The sequence below is a fragment of the Lissotriton vulgaris genome, chromosome 10, assembly GCF_964263255.1.
Source record: "Lissotriton vulgaris chromosome 10, aLisVul1.2, whole genome shotgun sequence".
NCBI lineage: Eukaryota > Metazoa > Chordata > Amphibia > Caudata > Salamandridae > Lissotriton > Lissotriton vulgaris.
This window is the reverse complement of record NC_141698.1, coordinates 812,693,037-812,711,062: the sequence shown is the minus strand read 5'-3', so window position 1 is coordinate 812,711,062 and position 18,026 is coordinate 812,693,037. Positions and strand designations below refer to the sequence as shown.

General features: G+C 42.7%; 1 protein-coding gene across 2 annotated transcripts in view; it reads right to left on the bottom strand.

The window, feature by feature from the left end:
• Positions 1–18,026, bottom strand: part of CTNNB1 (catenin beta 1) — a 67,534-nt gene that overhangs the window by 40,239 nt on the left and 9,269 nt on the right. For both annotated transcript variants that reach the window (XM_086941726.1, XM_086941727.1), the window contains exon 2: positions 115–171. In XM_086941726.1, the coding sequence (XP_086797852.1) occupies positions 115–127 (13 nt within the window). In that variant the 5' untranslated portion in view covers positions 128–171. The remainder of the gene's footprint in view (positions 1–114; positions 172–18,026) is intronic.

The window sequence follows — 18,026 nt, the reverse complement described above, 5'->3', positions numbered from 1 at the left end:
TAGCACATTTCCCCATCTCTAACATCTTAAGTGATAGCATCGACATACAACTATTTTTGAAGCAACTAGAAACACAAATATAGTTTCATAATCAATTATTAGGTGAAAAAATACCTTGGGTAGCCATGTTTGTGGTAGATCCAGATAAGCAACCAGTCTTTCGTCAAACACCTACACACAAAAAAAATGAATACAAAAATTAGTTCATAGAAAATTGATGGCAAGTTAAAAACAGTCTCAAACAGTAAGTACACAGCTTTATTAAAACCTAGGAAATCTTAAAGAAGGCCCACAGGCACATTATGGATGCACTAAAACTTGGAAAGGTAGATAGTCAGGACGAATTTTTGTTATGCCAAAAAAGAACCAGGGCAAGTCCTCATGGCTGAAGTCTAGAACACCCAAGTTTTGCTGAAGAGAAACCGAATTAGTCCGTATACAATAAGGTGCCACCTAATACATTTTAGAGCAATGAATGGACACTTGAGAAAGCACCTTTACTTGCATCATCGAAACTTGTGCTAACAAGACTAATGTTTTGCAGTTTAAGTGGATACCATTCATTGCTCTGTAATAACCAACTGGACAAAACTTTAATTGCATGGCTGGTATTAAAATAGATCTTTTTAAAGCATCCTTTAACTATTCCATTTGGTGACAATTGTGTCAAATGTCAATATGCCAGATGTCATTTTCTGCCAGCTTTCATGTAGCACTTTTCCAATGCAGCTTTAAACTAGTACATGTCGATAACTGCACCAAGCGAGCTCTACCTCTAAAGAGGATCACAAGCACTGTGTGCATAGTTGTAAAGAACGCGGTCCTGTACAGCTAAGCTTGCTCAAGCAATTCGTTCGATCTTGTTCATCACCCCATTAGGTTGTGAAGACTGAACCAAAAGATTAGTTAAAATTCTATTTCCCTCCACTTCGGTTCAAAACCACAACTTCCATTTTCCAACATGCCAAGGAACCTGGTGTTGATTTACTCCTCCTTAAATGGACTTCGATTTACCAACAACTGCCTTCCTTTCAAAAATGGTGTACCTGCTGGAGATTCCAACCAAACCCAACATGTAATCCTCACCTTCGTTTCTGATGGTCTCGAACTTAATGGTCCATCTTCTCCCAGCCACCTACTGAAACGCTACTGCGTTCATCTGAATGACCTGCACATGAAGTATTCTACTTCTGTATGAGCATACTGCTACTTCTTGTAGCAGGACTGTTGCAATTGCATCAAAGGAGTCCTGCATCAATATCTGCACTGCAGCAAACTAGTCTTCTGCACATTTCAAATCCCTTTACAAGGGAGAGGACATATTGTTAGAACTATTAAGAATTAAATCTAGTTGCGTAGTAGGCAACTTTAATTGGATGGAAAGAATAATAGACTGCAGTTTAGGAGTTGTACCAATAAGTTCCTGTACAATTACACCAGTTCTGTGTTGCTAGTTATGAATTATTTTTCTAGGCAAGGTTTCAAAAATAAACATGGTGCCCTTTTACTACTAAAGCATTTCATGCACTGAGATTTACTTACGACGCTATTAAAAAGTGTGGTAAATTTACTGTGCATTATTCAACCGTCCGTGGGTAGCTAGGCCTACTGATATTCAGCCCTTCAAGTGGCTTAAAGCCATTAATTTTTTTTTTTAAACGCAATGAAGTCAGTGGAAATAATTTGCTACTTAAGAGATATGAGTAAATCATTGTAAGGGATACACAGTCCCCAAAAATACTCATGGATTAGATTTAGTATTAGTACCAAGTACCAACGGTGAGTGATACGTTGTAGTGCCTAGAAATAGAAGCTTCACAACTGAATTAAAAATACATACACACCAAAAAAACTACTAGTCAGATAGGCAACATTAGCTTTAGGAGGTATCTACTTCGGTATCAAATATTTTCAAATTAAGGCACCAAGGATATGAAGGCCTCACTAGAGGCGATTAGGAAATCAGACAGTGGTTATCAAACCAGGATTGCCGATGCAGCAGGGATAGGCAATTTTGCAATGCTTAAGTAGCCTCGTGTAATTGATAACTCCTTAAGGAATGTAAGACAAAAGATTCGATTCTGCACAGACTTCTGGAGAAAATTCATACGGCCGATTTTGCAGGACAGATTTCACAGAGCAGAGTGCGCCCAGACAAGGAAGAATCCATGGGGAACCATTTTAACTATTGACTTTATTTGGCAGAAAGGTATCAATTCAATAATGCGGTCTTAACCTAATAATCTTAAACTAGAATCCAAGCACTAGTCACTAGACGCCAACTCAAATGAGCCAACATTCAGAACACTTGCAGTGGAATAATTTACTTACACTACAACGCGTACTTCAAAAGCATGATTAACCACCTCATCTTTCTCGTTTTTGCATGGATTGGCTGAAGCATTCCCTAAATTGAACTTGTACTTACCAGACTAGCAGATTTCCTTTTTCCTATATAATTAGCATCATCCCTGTAGTTCACGTTTCTTTTCGCGAGCGCCTTTTTCGACAAACGCACCTTCTTACCTCTTTGACACCAAGCATACCATTTTTTTTTAAATTCTAACCTTTCCCCGGCACTCTCCCCTTATTCGAACAGGTGGTGCCTTTTGCTTTACAGCAATTAAAACTAGCAATCAGAACTAGAAAACCACTTTTGCAGCCAGAGACCCGAAACCGATGTCTTTTAAACAGGTTACATCGGATTTGCCATGTTGATTTAAGTTCAAACACCTAAAGCCAGAACTCATTAAGACTAGGGTACGTGAACACACTATATCCCCACACGCTTAAAATACTAAATACAAAGGATCGAACAACTCCAGGAGATCAGATTCATCCTGATGGGTAATTCGCAGTAGACACTTCGCTTTGGGCAGAGGTAGCTTAGAAGTATTTAGAATTGATCTCGGTTCCATTGATAATTTACGCTAGTCTTATCCTGCAAGACTTTGTGCATCACGTCAGTCTCTGGATCAGACTAAAAAAGTATATAAACTTAATAAAAACAGCAGGCTTTCCAAGAAAACCGTATTGTTAAGTTCACATTCCCATCAATTTTGTTGTTGTAATTGAGTCAATAGTGGTAATTCTGCTGCCAACCCAAGATCCTGAAAGTACGCGCAGCCCAACGATGTAACATGCTGCAATGTATCCTTCTCTCCATTAACATTAACTGCTCACCTGGGAACCGGTTCCAATCCACACAAATGTGTCAGCCTGACAAACCGTGATCCAAGATAACGCAAAGGAATAGGGTTTGTGCAAAGTAAGATTTTGCATGGTTAATTCGTCCACCTAAGGAAAAGTAATATGGCTCAAAGTACTACAGTGTTCCGAAATTCATGCCCAAGCCCTGCTGCCAAATCCTCCTTACTATACTATCTAATCTGGAGGAAGTTTGCTTGGCATCTGGAGCACAAATTTCCCTCTAGGAGAGAAACGTTTGGCACACAGGCACAATGGTATTCGCTTACACAGGCACTATATGAAAATCGTGTTGCAAGAGCTCTATATTCGGTGCACTTCGTACGACTAACTGCACCCAATCCATTTATCTACCATATTTGGCACAACCAAGTGACAGTAAAACTGGAATAGTGGGTCCGGCTGCCGGGCCCTTAACATGGGAACTTTCTACACTTATTTGCAGCATTTCTTCTCAAGTCCAGTTTAGCGACTAGCTGCTACAGAAAGGAGTCTATTGGTTAGAGCATGGGTACTCGCAAACTTTCTCTCTGGGGCCATATTTACAGTTTGGTTTGTGTCCGAGGGCTGCACTGGTGGGGGCGGGGTCAGTGTGGGAGGGGGCGGGGATAGAGCAATAAAAAAAAAAAAAAAAACTGACCATGAGGTTGATCACAGGCCCCTGCAGCGGACTCCTTCGTCCACTGAGCAACCAGACCCGGCATACACACATCTCTTGGTTTCCCTCTCTCACTCGAGCTCTCTCGCTCTCCCTCTGTCTCCCTCTTTATTACTCCCTCCCTCTGTCTCCCTCACTCCCTTTCCCTCCCCCTTTCCCTCCCTCTCCCTTTCACTCTCCCTCCCTCACTCCCTCTCCATCTCCTTCACTCTCACTCCCCTCTCCCTCACTGTCTCACTCTACCTCTCTCCGTCTCAATCCCTTTACCTCCCTCACTCCCTTTCCCTCCCTTGCTCTCCTTCCCTTCCTCACTCCCTCTCCATCTCCCTCCCTCCCCCTCTCCGTCCCCCTCCCTCTGACTCCCCCTCCCTCTCCCTCTCCCTCTCATCTCACCCTGCCTGTGTGTCAGCCGGGGCACACACACTCACAGCCGCAAACAGGGTTGTGAATAGATAACACCTACAAAAACATAATATTTTTTTTAAACAAATGTAGCGCATAATTTCTGGAAGCCATTGGGTCAAATATAGAACTAATAGTCGGCGCTGAATCAATAGTACATACACTACTTTAACCAAATAAACGCTGGGCAATCCCTCTTAGTAAAACCTGAACTGTGCTATAAATGTGTTGCTGAATATGAAAGAGTATTCAAATTCTTACAGGCATCCAGGATAGGGAAAGTGCTAAATTACCTTGCTTGGGTTTCAAATCGATTACATGCAAGAAGGTTACTCAAAGCTGCAGTAGCATTTGTTAGCGCTGATTATTTTTGGACAAAAAAGTAAATCATCATTTTCTCTCGGGTGGTCTTGCATTCTGTGGTAGACCCTGATGTGGGGCAATAGACTGAGCGAGCGATAAGTGCCGATTAAGTAGGTGGTTTTCCAGCTAAAAAATGTGCTTTTCTTTTGAGGTGTCCCTGTGTTTATAAGAAAAATGGAGAACAGCACTCCCATGTGGGAATTCGCATGCCAACTTCGAGACAGTGCCTAAGGTAGCTGCTCAGATATTCATATTTGCTAACAAAATGAAGCACTGGCATTTGATTAATAAAAAAAGCGCCTTAAAATACTGACTGCCTAATACTTTGAAAATAGTTGGCTGGTGCGTGGTTGGGAACTGTTTTTGCTAATTTCACCTGAGGATTGATTACCAAATACAAATGGGGTATGCGTGACTCATAAGACCACGGTAAGTTTCCTCTCCCTCTCACTCTCCCTCCCTGTCCGTCCCCCTCCCGCTCATCTCACCCTGCCTGTGTGTCAGCCAGGGCGCGCGCACACACACACGCCGCACCCGAGCACTTAACAGCTCTTTAACCCCTTCCCTGCTCATGACGAGCTCAGCTCGTCATGCAGTACACTGGCCGTGTGCTTATGACGAGCTGAGCTCGTCATGAACAATGGAAATCTGAAAATTTCAGCACCTTGCTGGAATTGCTGTAGCAGTCAAGGTGAAGACCATCAAGGCCTCATTAACATGAAAATGTATTTCACCTCTTCTTGTGCCCCTGCAGCTTTACTCCGGCTATCCCTAGGATCGCCCGGCACCCACAAAGCAGCCCGGCCCCCACAGAGCAGCAGAGTCTCTAGTGCTGCTGCAGAAACTCTTTAAAAAAAAAAAAAAACTAAAATACAGGTATCATGTCTCAAGGTCCGCGGGCCGCCACGGAAGGCTTGCCGGGCCACCAGCGGCCCACACTAGGAGTACCCGTGGGTTAGAGCGAAGGCATTAGCAACAGTCTGCAACACTTCAGGTGTTGCAATTTAAAAAAAAAAAAAATACAAAAATACAAAAAAAAAAAAATTCTTCCTAGCTGCGCCGCATCGATAAACTTTTGTAGAACTGCCAAATGCCACAAAAGAAAATAGTTAACAGTCTACAGTAAAAAAAAAGTCAAGTGATAAGGGCGCTGAAAGGTTAACACTTTAGACAGGCCAACACACTACACTGATCGTACAGTGTGCAGGAATAGTTTCTGCTAGTCACATTAAAAAGCATGGAGTGGTGGTGCTCCTCCAGTGGAGAAAGCATGTAAAGGGGGCGACATCATTACCTTTGGATACAGAAAATGCTTACGCTGCATAAAAAAAGGGGGGTGGGGGGGGGGGGGGGGGGGGGGGAAGAGTATCAAACCCAACATGGCACCACCCATCGATGTGGCAGTCCTGGAGTTTAGGGAATAGCGGGTTCAAGGCCGTTTTTGCAAGTTGGCCTTGGAAAGGATCATACCTCATCCACCCAAAAAGTTTCTATCCACCTATGTTCTGAAAAGGTGGAGTGTAGTTGGCAGTCGTCTAGGTACGGAACTTGAATGCTCATCTAAAACTGATGTTTTGCCATAGAAGTGATATTTTAGTTTCTCAGCAACAACCTATGGTCCTCCAACTCTATTACATGTCATATTGCTGGCAGAACCTGGAAGGAACACTTTGGTCAAATAAACGCTGAACCAGCATCACTCGACATCTTCACTAAAGATTTTGTTATCGCATCAGGTTTAGACAATTCTATCGGAAGTGGAGGATGCGATCAACCAAGAGTAGAAGGCAAGGCACCAACCCATGAAGTACCCATCGACCTATTCTAAAATGTTGCTTTCGGAGCACCCTATCTCATGAACATTTTCAACAACCATGCCCACTCTTCCCTTCGCAGCACTTTTTGGTACATCTGCCAAAGTGCCCATTTCCAAAAAAGGAGGAAATATTTCACACACAGGCTGCTATTGGCCAATATCATCAATAGACACCACTGTAAAAAAAAAAAAACCTGGGCAGGATTATCCTTCATAGAATTATGGACTGGGTGCCCGAGACACTGATACGCTGCTACCAGTACGGGTTTAGGCACAAAGTAGGAACTCTCGAGCAATACCTAATCTTGTTTTGGGGAAATATTTGGTGGAAAAGCAATCCCCACCTGAACCTAGCACTAATGGACATATCAGCTGCATTTGACTGCGTAAACCCGGTCACACTGGCACCTGCTTATCGCACCGGGCTGGATACATCGTTCCACTTCATTGCATACTTTCATAAGAAAATGGTGGCACGAGTCTGCATTAGTACTCGGGGGAGGGGGGTTGACAGGTCAAATAGGTATCCACCGCAGGGTAAGAATAGGTTGTGGGCTGGCCCTGCTCACATCCATTATTTATATTGATGATTCCACTGCCCTAGTATGTGCTACTACAGATGTACCTAGAATCAAAAGGTAAACAGCTCAGCACACGCCCTAGGGCACAGAGTATGCTGGTGCATGCTTTTGAAGATATTATGGGCTCCCCAGGTTTGCAGACCATTTTTGCTAAATCACGTGTCCTGTGGTCCAAAGCACAGATCCCTTTCAAACGTACTAGTTGGCATCCACTGTGTAAGCAGCACCAATACCGTTCCATACTTTGGTATTTTTCTGCTCAAGTGTCATTGTCTCCAAAGACTCTGAACCGTTGAAATAAATTTCTTAGGAAAGAGGTCAACAGGCAGTCTCCCACAACCCACAGTGGGTGGCTGGCTCGCTCTCACCGCTGCCACAAATCAGAATCTTTACCAATTCCTATGTATGGGGATTTCTAACTGCATGGCTACCCAACAAGAAAATAGATTTGGCAGAAAACCTTCACCTGTCCTCATTTCAGCAGAACATATTCGCCTTCATAATACTCCCCTATATAACAGATCTATCAGTGTACGCTGAGGCCTCCTCTGGCTCTTGATCCAGCATAATGAGGCAGCCTTGACCATAGACATTGACTGTCGCTCCCTGGACCGTGGGCTACAAATCCAATAGACTTCTTATGTGAGGGCAAAGTAGTCTAAAACTGGGATGCAATCCAACTTCATGGACCCCTCACCCAGGGAAAACAAAAAGACGGAGGCACAAGCCTTCTCTATATCTTTGGAATCTGAGGATGCATCTGGCCAATCCATGTTCAGTTTTATGTTCTAATAAAGATCTTTTTAATCCCTCCTTCAAAAGAAGTACTATGCGGATTTTAAACTGCGCAGGTCTTGCTTTTATATATTTTTTTTATTTGTTTTATGCAAGGAAAAAACAGAAGATACAAATCAAATATTGCACAATGTTACAATCACATACAGGAGTTCAAACACAATTATCGTAATACACATCATGCTACAGATCGTATTTGAAGCATCGGCCAATACCTAAATCCATTCAGTGATGGGTGCCCGTATCCTTACTCCGATACCCCTCCTCTTCAACCTTTGTTTTGTAACTAGCCAATTCTATATTATACATTGACAATCTTTCACGCCAACAGAAAAAAAAGAGGGGGGAGGGGGGCAGGATTAATCCAGTCTCTTGAAATACAAGCTCGTATCACAGCCATGCAAATAAAAAAAGGAAGCCAATTGTAGCTTTTGGTCTTGGTTGACCCACAGTTCATGAGCTACAGCCAATCAATACCATCTCAGCAGTTATGCTAGTTGTGCGTTTCAAGATTACCCCCAAAAAAGTTCAATATGCTGAAAAAAATTCAGCACGCTTAGGGCACTGAAAAAACATATGTACTGCATTGGCGGCATCCAAACCACACCGGTTGCATTTAGTACCCGTGGTCATGCTCCATTTAGAGATCTTACTAGGAGTATAATATAAATCATGTATGCACATAAAATATTGTGATCGCATCATCCCAGTTATGAGAACTCGATTGGCCAATGTAAAAGATTCAAGAATATTGATTTTGGGTATCCCAAGCTTGTTTACCCATTTTCCAAATCATCCGGAAATTCCTGCATCAAACACGAATACAATATGCCAATTGATTGCTTTAATATTCGGATTACTAAATAATGAGGAAACTGGTGTACATGTTAAGTAGTTATTAAAATCTGCTGTTTGAGCTGGCATGTCCATGTTAAATTAATTCGTATTTGCCGATTCACTGCCATGATTAACATCTTTTTACTGTATCACAGATATTTGAGCAATAAATGACTGGCATCTTGTTTTAGTCTAATACTATGTAACGTCAGTCAAGACACAAATTGTTTTATTTGCGATTTTTATATTTCAACCACAGGTTATTTTGTCTGATGCTTTCTTGGATGCTATAATGCCTCCGAATAAAGAAAATTGAATGGAATGCTTGACTGCACATACAACCCCAACTCACTGCTGCATCTTCCAAAAAACAGTGGTGTACATTTATGTAACTCAATTTAAACAAAAAATAATGTAAAGTTCCCACACTGGATTTTATCATTACAGACCAATACATAGATTTTAATTCAGGTACCTGCATCAAGACTACTTTAGAATTTTTTTATGGTGGCAATTTGTTTTGTAACATCAAATGTAGATCCCCAAGCTCTGCCCAAGGAAGGAAGATCTTTAATTGCAAAGTCACAATACGTTCACACCATTTTTCTGAGCTAGACAGCTGTATGATAAGATTGTGTAAAGAAGGAAAAAACCCAAACCACCACCAGGAGGCCTCAGCATTCTTATTTCGGGTGTGTAGAACTAGGATATATGTGGTGTAATCCAGATGACTTTGCGATCATGGGGGAAGGTTGGCAAATAAAGTTTGGGGATGCAATTTTGCTGTGATGAAATAGGAAGGGTGTGCTTTTTTCCCCCCTATCAGATTGCTCGAAGGCAGTTCATACAAGGTGGCTCTTGGAGGCTAGCATTTATGCACAACAAGAATAGTCATGATTAATAAAAAAGTACATGGACAAGCTCCCCACTAAACTCTGCACTTCAGTAATCCAATAATCGGATCCAAGATGATCAGCACCATTAAGGGTGCCTGGAAATCTTAAATAAAAATAAAAAACCATTTGAACGTTCATCTATCTAGTGTGTGAAATAACCCATTGGATTTGCTTACGGATTTCGAGGCCATCTAAAATTACAAATAATTAATTTATTTTGGCTCCAGATATAACGCCAATACCAATGGGCTATCGTTATCTAGTTATCTTTCAGATATTGAAGGCCTGCTAACACACAAAACTCAAGTACAGCAAAGGGTTTACAAAGCAAAAAGCATGAACCCCTAATTTCAACGAGAAAAAAAAGGAAAATGAATTGCGAACCATGTTAAGTCCATTTGGCCTTTTTAAAGCTTTCGTGGCACTCGTAAGGGCCACTGGACTCAAAACATCTTCCAACACCATAACATTTCCAATTGCAGACCAATTTACTCAGAAGAGAACTTGGGTGCTGGGAAAAATCATGCAGAACTAGCTAAATAAACATTAAAACCGAGGTGGGAGGGGGTAGTCCAGGGGAATCTAGCAGGAATAATACGAAGCCCAATTAACACATTCTTCTGGCTCAACTTGCATAGAAGAGTACTAGGCATTCATGGTCACGGTGTACAAACCACTCCTATCAATTTTATTATATTTCAGAAAGACTAATTTGTTCTGAACTGGACATCTATTTAGCACCAACTTAAACATTCTTGAAGTTTATACCGATGTTCGGAACGCACACATTTTGATATTTATGTATCCACTTCAGGCTTTCATAGGATATTTTTGCTTAAAACAAATTGTAAATTACCACTGTCCACGTTTCTGCATTTAGCCCCTTGTACAAGATGCTCTCCTAAAAGTTTTTAAGGGTGTCAAGTCCAAACCATAGACGCAAGGTTAAATTTATTAAAAAAATAAAATTAAAAAAAAACACATTCCCAAGCTCCCCCAATTAGTCCCGTACTTTATTTGGTATCGTGTAGCCTTGCAACATTACCTTTTGGATACTTTAAAGTCCTTGGTTAAAGGATTGAAACTGGTGGGTAGCATGCATTAGCAAAGCCAATAGGTTTTGCCTATGCGCAATCTATTGGCTTTGTCAATGTTACTTTTAAACATGCGCTGATGTCCTACTCGACGCAATGTCAATTGCAAATAAAAAAAATAAAAAAACAGTATGACGTGTTCAATACTGGCGGTGTATAGTGCTCTTTAATTAGCAAGCTTGAACAACTGCCAGTGCTGCTGTACAATAAGTTAAAAAGAGGGGGAGCCACAGAAGAGGTGCAGCGGACAATAGAGGGAGCTGCAAACAAATAGGTTGGAAGCAACATTACATGCGCACTGGTAGGAGGATTGGAGCAGCAAAAGACCGGGGGGGGGGGGGGGGGGGGGGAGAGAAACACAAGGAAGGAAGCCACAATAAGGTAGGAGGAGGAGAGAGGGTGTGATGAGCGGACACGAGGGTGCACCATCAGACACTGGGAGGAGGGCAGGAGCTAGACTGGGAGTGAGGCTGATGCATGGAATCAAGAATACATGTGAAAAAAGTATTTTAAATAAAAAGTACATGCAGGGTCTTACAGCTATGGCAGAACACTGGCTGCAGACAGGAGACTGAACTAGGTCCCAGATGCATAGCAAGGACAAACATTGGATCCGCCTGGAGGCACTGACCAGTCAAAAGAAAGGAAACAGACGTGGAAGCCAACTAATGGAGATAAGTAATGGACAAGTTCCAGCCTGTATTAAGCTTTTTTTAATTTTTAAACAATAGATTTCACCAATAGTGCGTGTGCATGGTTGTCTCTGGTGAGGTCAAAAAACAGTCAGTTAGTGGCAATACGCTGAATTAATCTCAAGTACCACTTCAATAAGGTCGGCATTTATGCAACATGTATAACAGCCTTCCTGGATGACGCTTAGCTACTATACTGAATTGAGAGCTTCATGCCTGCTCCAGCTGGATGCATTTGAGCTTTAGGAGTGGTTCACAATTCTGTGTTTTTTTTTGTCAAGTTCTGATTGCGGTTGTGCCTGTTAACCAGGTGGCTCTGGTAAGAGTTAGTGGTAGTTCCTATTGAGCATAGCACCATAGCCTTATCTATAGCTCCAAGCTACCTCGTTACACAGTTCAGGACAAGGCTCGTCAGAATGTAGATTATGGGTTTCTCTAAAAAGCTGACGATATTCAACGGACATGGCCTCGACATTAGTCAGAGCTAAAGAATCAGGTTCCCTGAAATGTGGAAAATAGTTGACACACCGGGTCATAGCTGATGCAGCTTGGTTCTACAATGAAATTGGGCCCAGGCTTTAAGTGCTCTCTGTAAGGTGCAGAGGACATCCAGTTTCATTAGGACCACCAGTAATCCAGCGAGTGTTCAAAAAGAGTTTAGGTGAAAATTACTTGCACAAGTCATTCTGCTAACCTAGCATTATGTTGAATGGGATCGGGGGCCATGGGACAAGCTGGGATGTAAGACTTTCCCAAAAAATACGGTCTCCAGTTATCAGTTCTGGCTGCAGAAGATAAGCGATTTAGAGTGTTGGCATGTCTTCACAAATGCACACACTAGCACCCACCCAAACCTCAGGATTACCTAAAATTATGAACTAGTTGACTACTTCACTCACAGAAAATCAAGCTGCCCCATTCTTGGAAACGGCCACCACTGGAAAGGACCCAGTGGAGTGTGTCTTTTGGGTTGATAAACCAGGTCATTTAATTTAGACCGACCCCCCCCCGCACCCCCCAAAGCAATTCATTTAAAAAAAAAAAAATCTTAAGTAAGCGCTTTATTAAACTATCTTTAAGTATTTCAATGGTATCTGTTTTTTCAAAATTTGGATGATTTACATCTCTTTCCTTACAAAGCCAAGATCACTCCTATACTGGATCATATCTGGTGACGACAGGAGGTACGCTTCTACAGGAAATTGATCATTTGGTTAGTTTATGCATGTCCAGTTCCTGAACATGAATTTTCGGCTGCCACCACATCCCCACCACCTTATTACCAGAGGCGAGGCACAGCACATGAAGTTGAGTGGTCATACAAACCAGGGATCCAGGTGATGCTGCTCTGAGAAGCAACCTAAGGGAGGTCTGACTATTGTTTACCTAAGCCTCAAATGTTTATCTGAACAGGAGCCCTCCTTGGATGAGGTGGAGCTAGCGTTAGTAGGTCAAGGAGAGGTGCAGTATTTTAGCACATTTTACTTAAAAATGTGCCAGAAAATGAATTCCTAGTTGAACAAACTGGGTTGGAAGGTTAACAATTACCGATTTGTCCGATGCATTAATTCTAAAGGGCAAAATTGCTCGAGCAACTGATGAGGGTTGGCCATTCAGACGGTGAAGTATGCAAGGCATAGAACGCCCCCCCCCCCTCCCCCCCCAAAAAAAACACATTAGCAATTACATTAACACAAAACTAACTAGGCTTCTACCTGTAAGTAAGTAAGTAACTTTATTCGATTTTTAAGTATAAAACCATAAAAGCACATTGCAAAATATATACACAATTACATTTCAAATCATGTCGCGGTGGATAACCTTAGGATATAAAAACTTTTAAGAAAAGTCAGGAAGTAAATATGTCCAGTCAGGGGCTGTATGTTGAAAACCCCTCACCCCGGAGCTGTATAGGCCCAGCCAAAAGTTAGTCTCTTCGATAATCTTGAGTGGGGGTGTAATGATTCTCTAGGATAAAAATCAGATAGCCCCCAGGTGTGTATGGGTCCGTCTCCTATCTGTGGTTTCCAAGATTGGAGGTAAGGGACAGCATTGCTATTAATGAACCTTATCAACACCAGATCACCAGATCTCCCTTTTCGGAGCGGACCCAACCATCCCACCCTTCTAACACATTGTATTCTACCATCAATGTTAGGGGGTAGGGGTCTATTCTTTGTTAGCCAAAATAGTGCCTTATTTCTCAACTCCTGTTCACTTTTTCCGTTTGAGAGTTCCGGCACCCCAGACAGGACACCCACGAACGGAGCAGCCTCCGGTGGTAAATGGATGTGATTTGTTTTCCTTTGCCTGTTCCTTATCTTGGGGAATGGCCCTTTAGGTGGTATTGTCACTTTATTCAGCCCCGTTGTAAAGGAACAGCTAGGTAGTGTTTTTATTTTGATGGGAACTTTCTCGCTGGGTTGATGTGGCATACCTGGGGTTGGAAGACACTACTTTGTGGAGTTGTTAAAGACTTTACAGTATCACGTGAAGGCTGTGATGGATTGAAGTCTGCCAGGTTTTTTGGGGGGAGCGAGTTTGTCTTAATCTTATCCTCTATTGCCGTGATCCTATCTCCAAGATTGTTCATTCTTTCTAGTAATGGTTGTATTGCAGCATTAATACTAGTTTGTATCTGGGCCAAGAGTGTTGGTGTAATTGAGGGTGCAGGCAATTTATTCTCCTTAGCATGGGTGCCTGTAGGTTTGTCCGCTGATCGGTTTCTTTCGCCAGAGGGGTCCTGGAAAATCATTATAGGGTTTGTGTTACCTGATTCAGGTGGACAGAGAGAAGTACCCAGGCGGTTTCCATAGGGTGGGGATAATGAGCTGGGATGGGGGCTTGTGAAAACTATAGGACAAAAGGAGGCATTGGTATACTCTGATGTCGACTTAACTACCGCATATTTGGAATGGCATAAACTATTGAGTTCCTCAAGGAATGATAAGTTTGGTGATGCGACGGCAAACTGAGGAGAAATGATGTCTATTTGAACGGTCGGTGAACCGTCGGTCTGGTGCTAATGTTGCGGGTTGTTGTACTGTAGACTGTGTTGTCTTAATTAGGTATTGGACCATCGACCCCTTGGCCAGGTCCCTAGACCCAGTAGGTGTTTTCGGGGCCCCCTTACAGGACATGTTATGAGTAGCAGCAGTCACCAGCTTAGGCTTGAGGAACTTTGCGCAAGATGTCTTACCTATTTTGAAAGCACAACCAGGGGTGGTGGCCCGTCCCGGCCTCCTCTGGCCTATGATGGCCTTAGATGGTCCCGCCTTGTCCCGGCCTTAACACGGCGCTCCCGCAACGCGGTACTACTGAGAGACTTTTGTAGCGCCTCCTAGCGCGGAAGTGCTATCCCGCGGCTTCCTGCCGCAAGTCATGCTGGGGATTGTAGTCTCCCCCACACAGCGCGATGTCAGGGACTGCGGCGCCGGGGGAAGACAGCAGGCAAGGTCCCGTCGAAGAACAAGCAGGTATGTGCTCCCAGCCACTCAGGGCTTCACTGGTCCGATTTTGCGTGGCCGCCTCGCTTCTACCTGTACTACTTTAGAAATGCATCTAAAGTTAAGTGGCATCACCTGCCACACAAGTCATGCGTATAGCCGCGCTACCAAACTGAGTGCTTTAAAAAACACAAAATTAGAGGGCGGTTTACTAGATATATACCCAGTAGTAAACACTTGGCAAAAAGCTCCATCATCACATGGACACAATTTACTGTAGAGTTTGTTTCCGCTTTAGGACTTTGCACACTATACGAAAACGACCAAATATTTCTGCTGGGCAATCCAATGCTTTGCCTTATTTGTTGCTAGCGAATTACATAATGCAATACATCGTTGTAAGGCTTATGCATAATGACTATTTTCCCGAAAGCGCACAGATAATCAGGAAGCCTTTATAAAACAGCACCAGATTAATAGCAGATGCGGTCCGTTTAAAGTAGAGACAAAGACATACTTTCGTACCAATTAACACAAACTCAGTCAATGCACTCCCCGCGAGAAGGCCAATACTGTATTTACAAACACCAAAGTAATAAAGGCAGATGCCACTAATCATATTAACCCCATCCCTGCTGATGCCGGAACCGCTCAGGCATCAGCCGCGGTGGCACTGTGCTGATGACGGAGCGGTTCCGTCATGGCCCGCCCGACGCGGATTCCACGCCTGCGCTGGGCGTTCTATTGAGCGGGCAGGGCCATGACTGAAACGCTCCGTCATAAGCACAGCGCAACCGACGCTGGTGACGGAGCGGTTCCGTCACCAGCATGCGCCCGCCCTCCCCCCTTAGCACTGCGGCAGAATAGCCGCCGCAAAGGGGTTAAACACTGATGCATGAAACCGCCATCTTAACCAATCATAGCATTTAATTACCCTGCACTACACCCCTTATTACTAACATTGAGCATCAGTTATAAGAATGAAGCTTCAGTGCATTCTTAACAAATAAAAAAAGAAGCTCACAAGCAAGAACGATTATATTCAGGAAAATCAAACCATTAAGGTATAGGATATGAGATTACCCATTTGATGTGCAGACTAGAATTACATTTGCATGGATTAGATCAATAGATGGGAGGATCAACTATTGCAGTAATTCGGCCAGGACCATAGTCAATGGGCTATGGTGAACTGGCCTTAAAAACGTACCTTAAAACGTACCTATTTAATCAGAGGTAGGGAGGAGGAATTGGTATCCAGTCAGTTCCCCAGGTTAGATATGATTATCAAAAAGGAAAGGTTCTCTAGATAACCCTCATAAACGCTATGTATTGCGCTGTGCGGTTTATATTTGTTCTCCGCCCCACACAGTCGTTATGACATTTATCATTGGGTGATCTAGTGTGCTGCATGCCAACCTCAAGCCTGAGGTAACCTCTGGAGTAGCATAGCAGTGTCCAGTGAAGTGTGTGGGTATCACCAAAAAGAAGGGCTATTTATTAAATTATAAACTCACAATCCGAGCAACTACTTTAACCGCTTCCGTGCGGCGCCAATTCCCCCCCCCGGTGCTGAGCCCTAATTAAAATGAGCGTGGTCCTGACTGAACAGTTCAGTCATGAGCACAGCTCGACCGATGCTCATGACAGAACCGTTCTGTCATGAGCATCGAAGGGGTTAATACATGGATGTGGTTTGTTATTAAAAAATATATAGATGGGTATACTCTCGGACCAAGCAACTGGATCCTCGCATATCACTTTAAACAAACAGTCAACATGTTTCTGCTCTTTGTCGCCCAGTCGGGTATATAAAGCATTCGTCAGGACAAAACAGGTTAAAAAACAATACTTCCACCTTTTGTGTAGTATATTCAGGGGTTGTGATTTTACCCACCGTAGTTTTATGGTAAGGTTCAATTTACCTTAAGCGAAGAAAGTTTCTGAATCTTCGGGGTTCGGACTTAGTCGTCCCAGGCCGCAATTAGAGGCGAATTTCGCGTCTGGTGCTGGCTCTGCCCCCGGACCCGGTCCGAGAGTATACCCATCTATATATTTTTAAATAACAAACCACATCCCATTTATTAAAGTAGTTGCTCGGATCGTGAGTTTGTCTTTTAATAAATTACCCTTCTTTTTGGTGATACCCACACATTTCTCTGGACACTGCTATGCTACTCCAGAGGTTACCTCAGGCTTGAGGTTGGCATGCAGCACACTAGATCACCCAATGATAAATGCCATAACGACTATGTGGGGCGGAGAACAAATATAAACCGCACAGCGCAATACATAGCGTTTATGAGGGTTATCTAGAGAACCTTTTTGTAACGTAGTTACAAGTGTCCTAGTCCTTATTGATAAGCTTAAAAACGTACCTGCACTGTACAGGAAAGAAGATTATTATTATTTTTTTTAACTCCACTACTACTGAGACTAACACCCTAGACGGGGCGTTCTTTATCGGGTGAATCATCCACAGGCCTAAAACACACAAGCTATATCCTTCCAATGAAGTTGCATTCTCTTGGTGCTCTCGTATTCTTCCAGCTTCCAAGGACAGCATCTCCTTCAAGTGGAGTTCACTGAACAGACCCCCCAGGATATAGCGGCATTGATTAGCAAATTTAGCGGCACAAAAATGGAAATTTAGCGGCACAAATATGGAAATTTAGCGGCAATTTAGCGGCATTTTATTTAGCTGTTTTTCCTACAACAAACACAGATATCTTCGTTTTTTTAGTTGTTTAACAACATGAAACCACGTATATTTGGTTTATTTACAATGTAGACACTTTTTTTTGGCTTAAAGGCTGCATATAGGACACAAAAATGTTAATGAATAATAATGTACACGATTTCAGTTTTTTGTCTTCACTTGTGCCATTGTGGAGGCGCCTTCATGATTGGTTCACATACAGCAGGCCCTGAACCTCGTCACCACTTCATTCCCCCCCCCCCAAATTTAAAATTGTTTAATGTAGCATCATACTCATCTGGCTCCTTATCTCCATTATCATCATCTTCGTGAATGGATGGAAGTTATTTCAGTGGAGTTAACTGTCTAATAGCGTTTGGGAAATATGTGCCAAAAAAATATGAACAACGTTTCCCATATTGCGAAACAAAAAATCCGACAATTGCTCTTTAACTCGTCATATTCTTAGTTTTCTCTTGATTAACACATCTCAATTTCATGAACATATTTCATACTTGACACATATTTCCCAAACGCTATT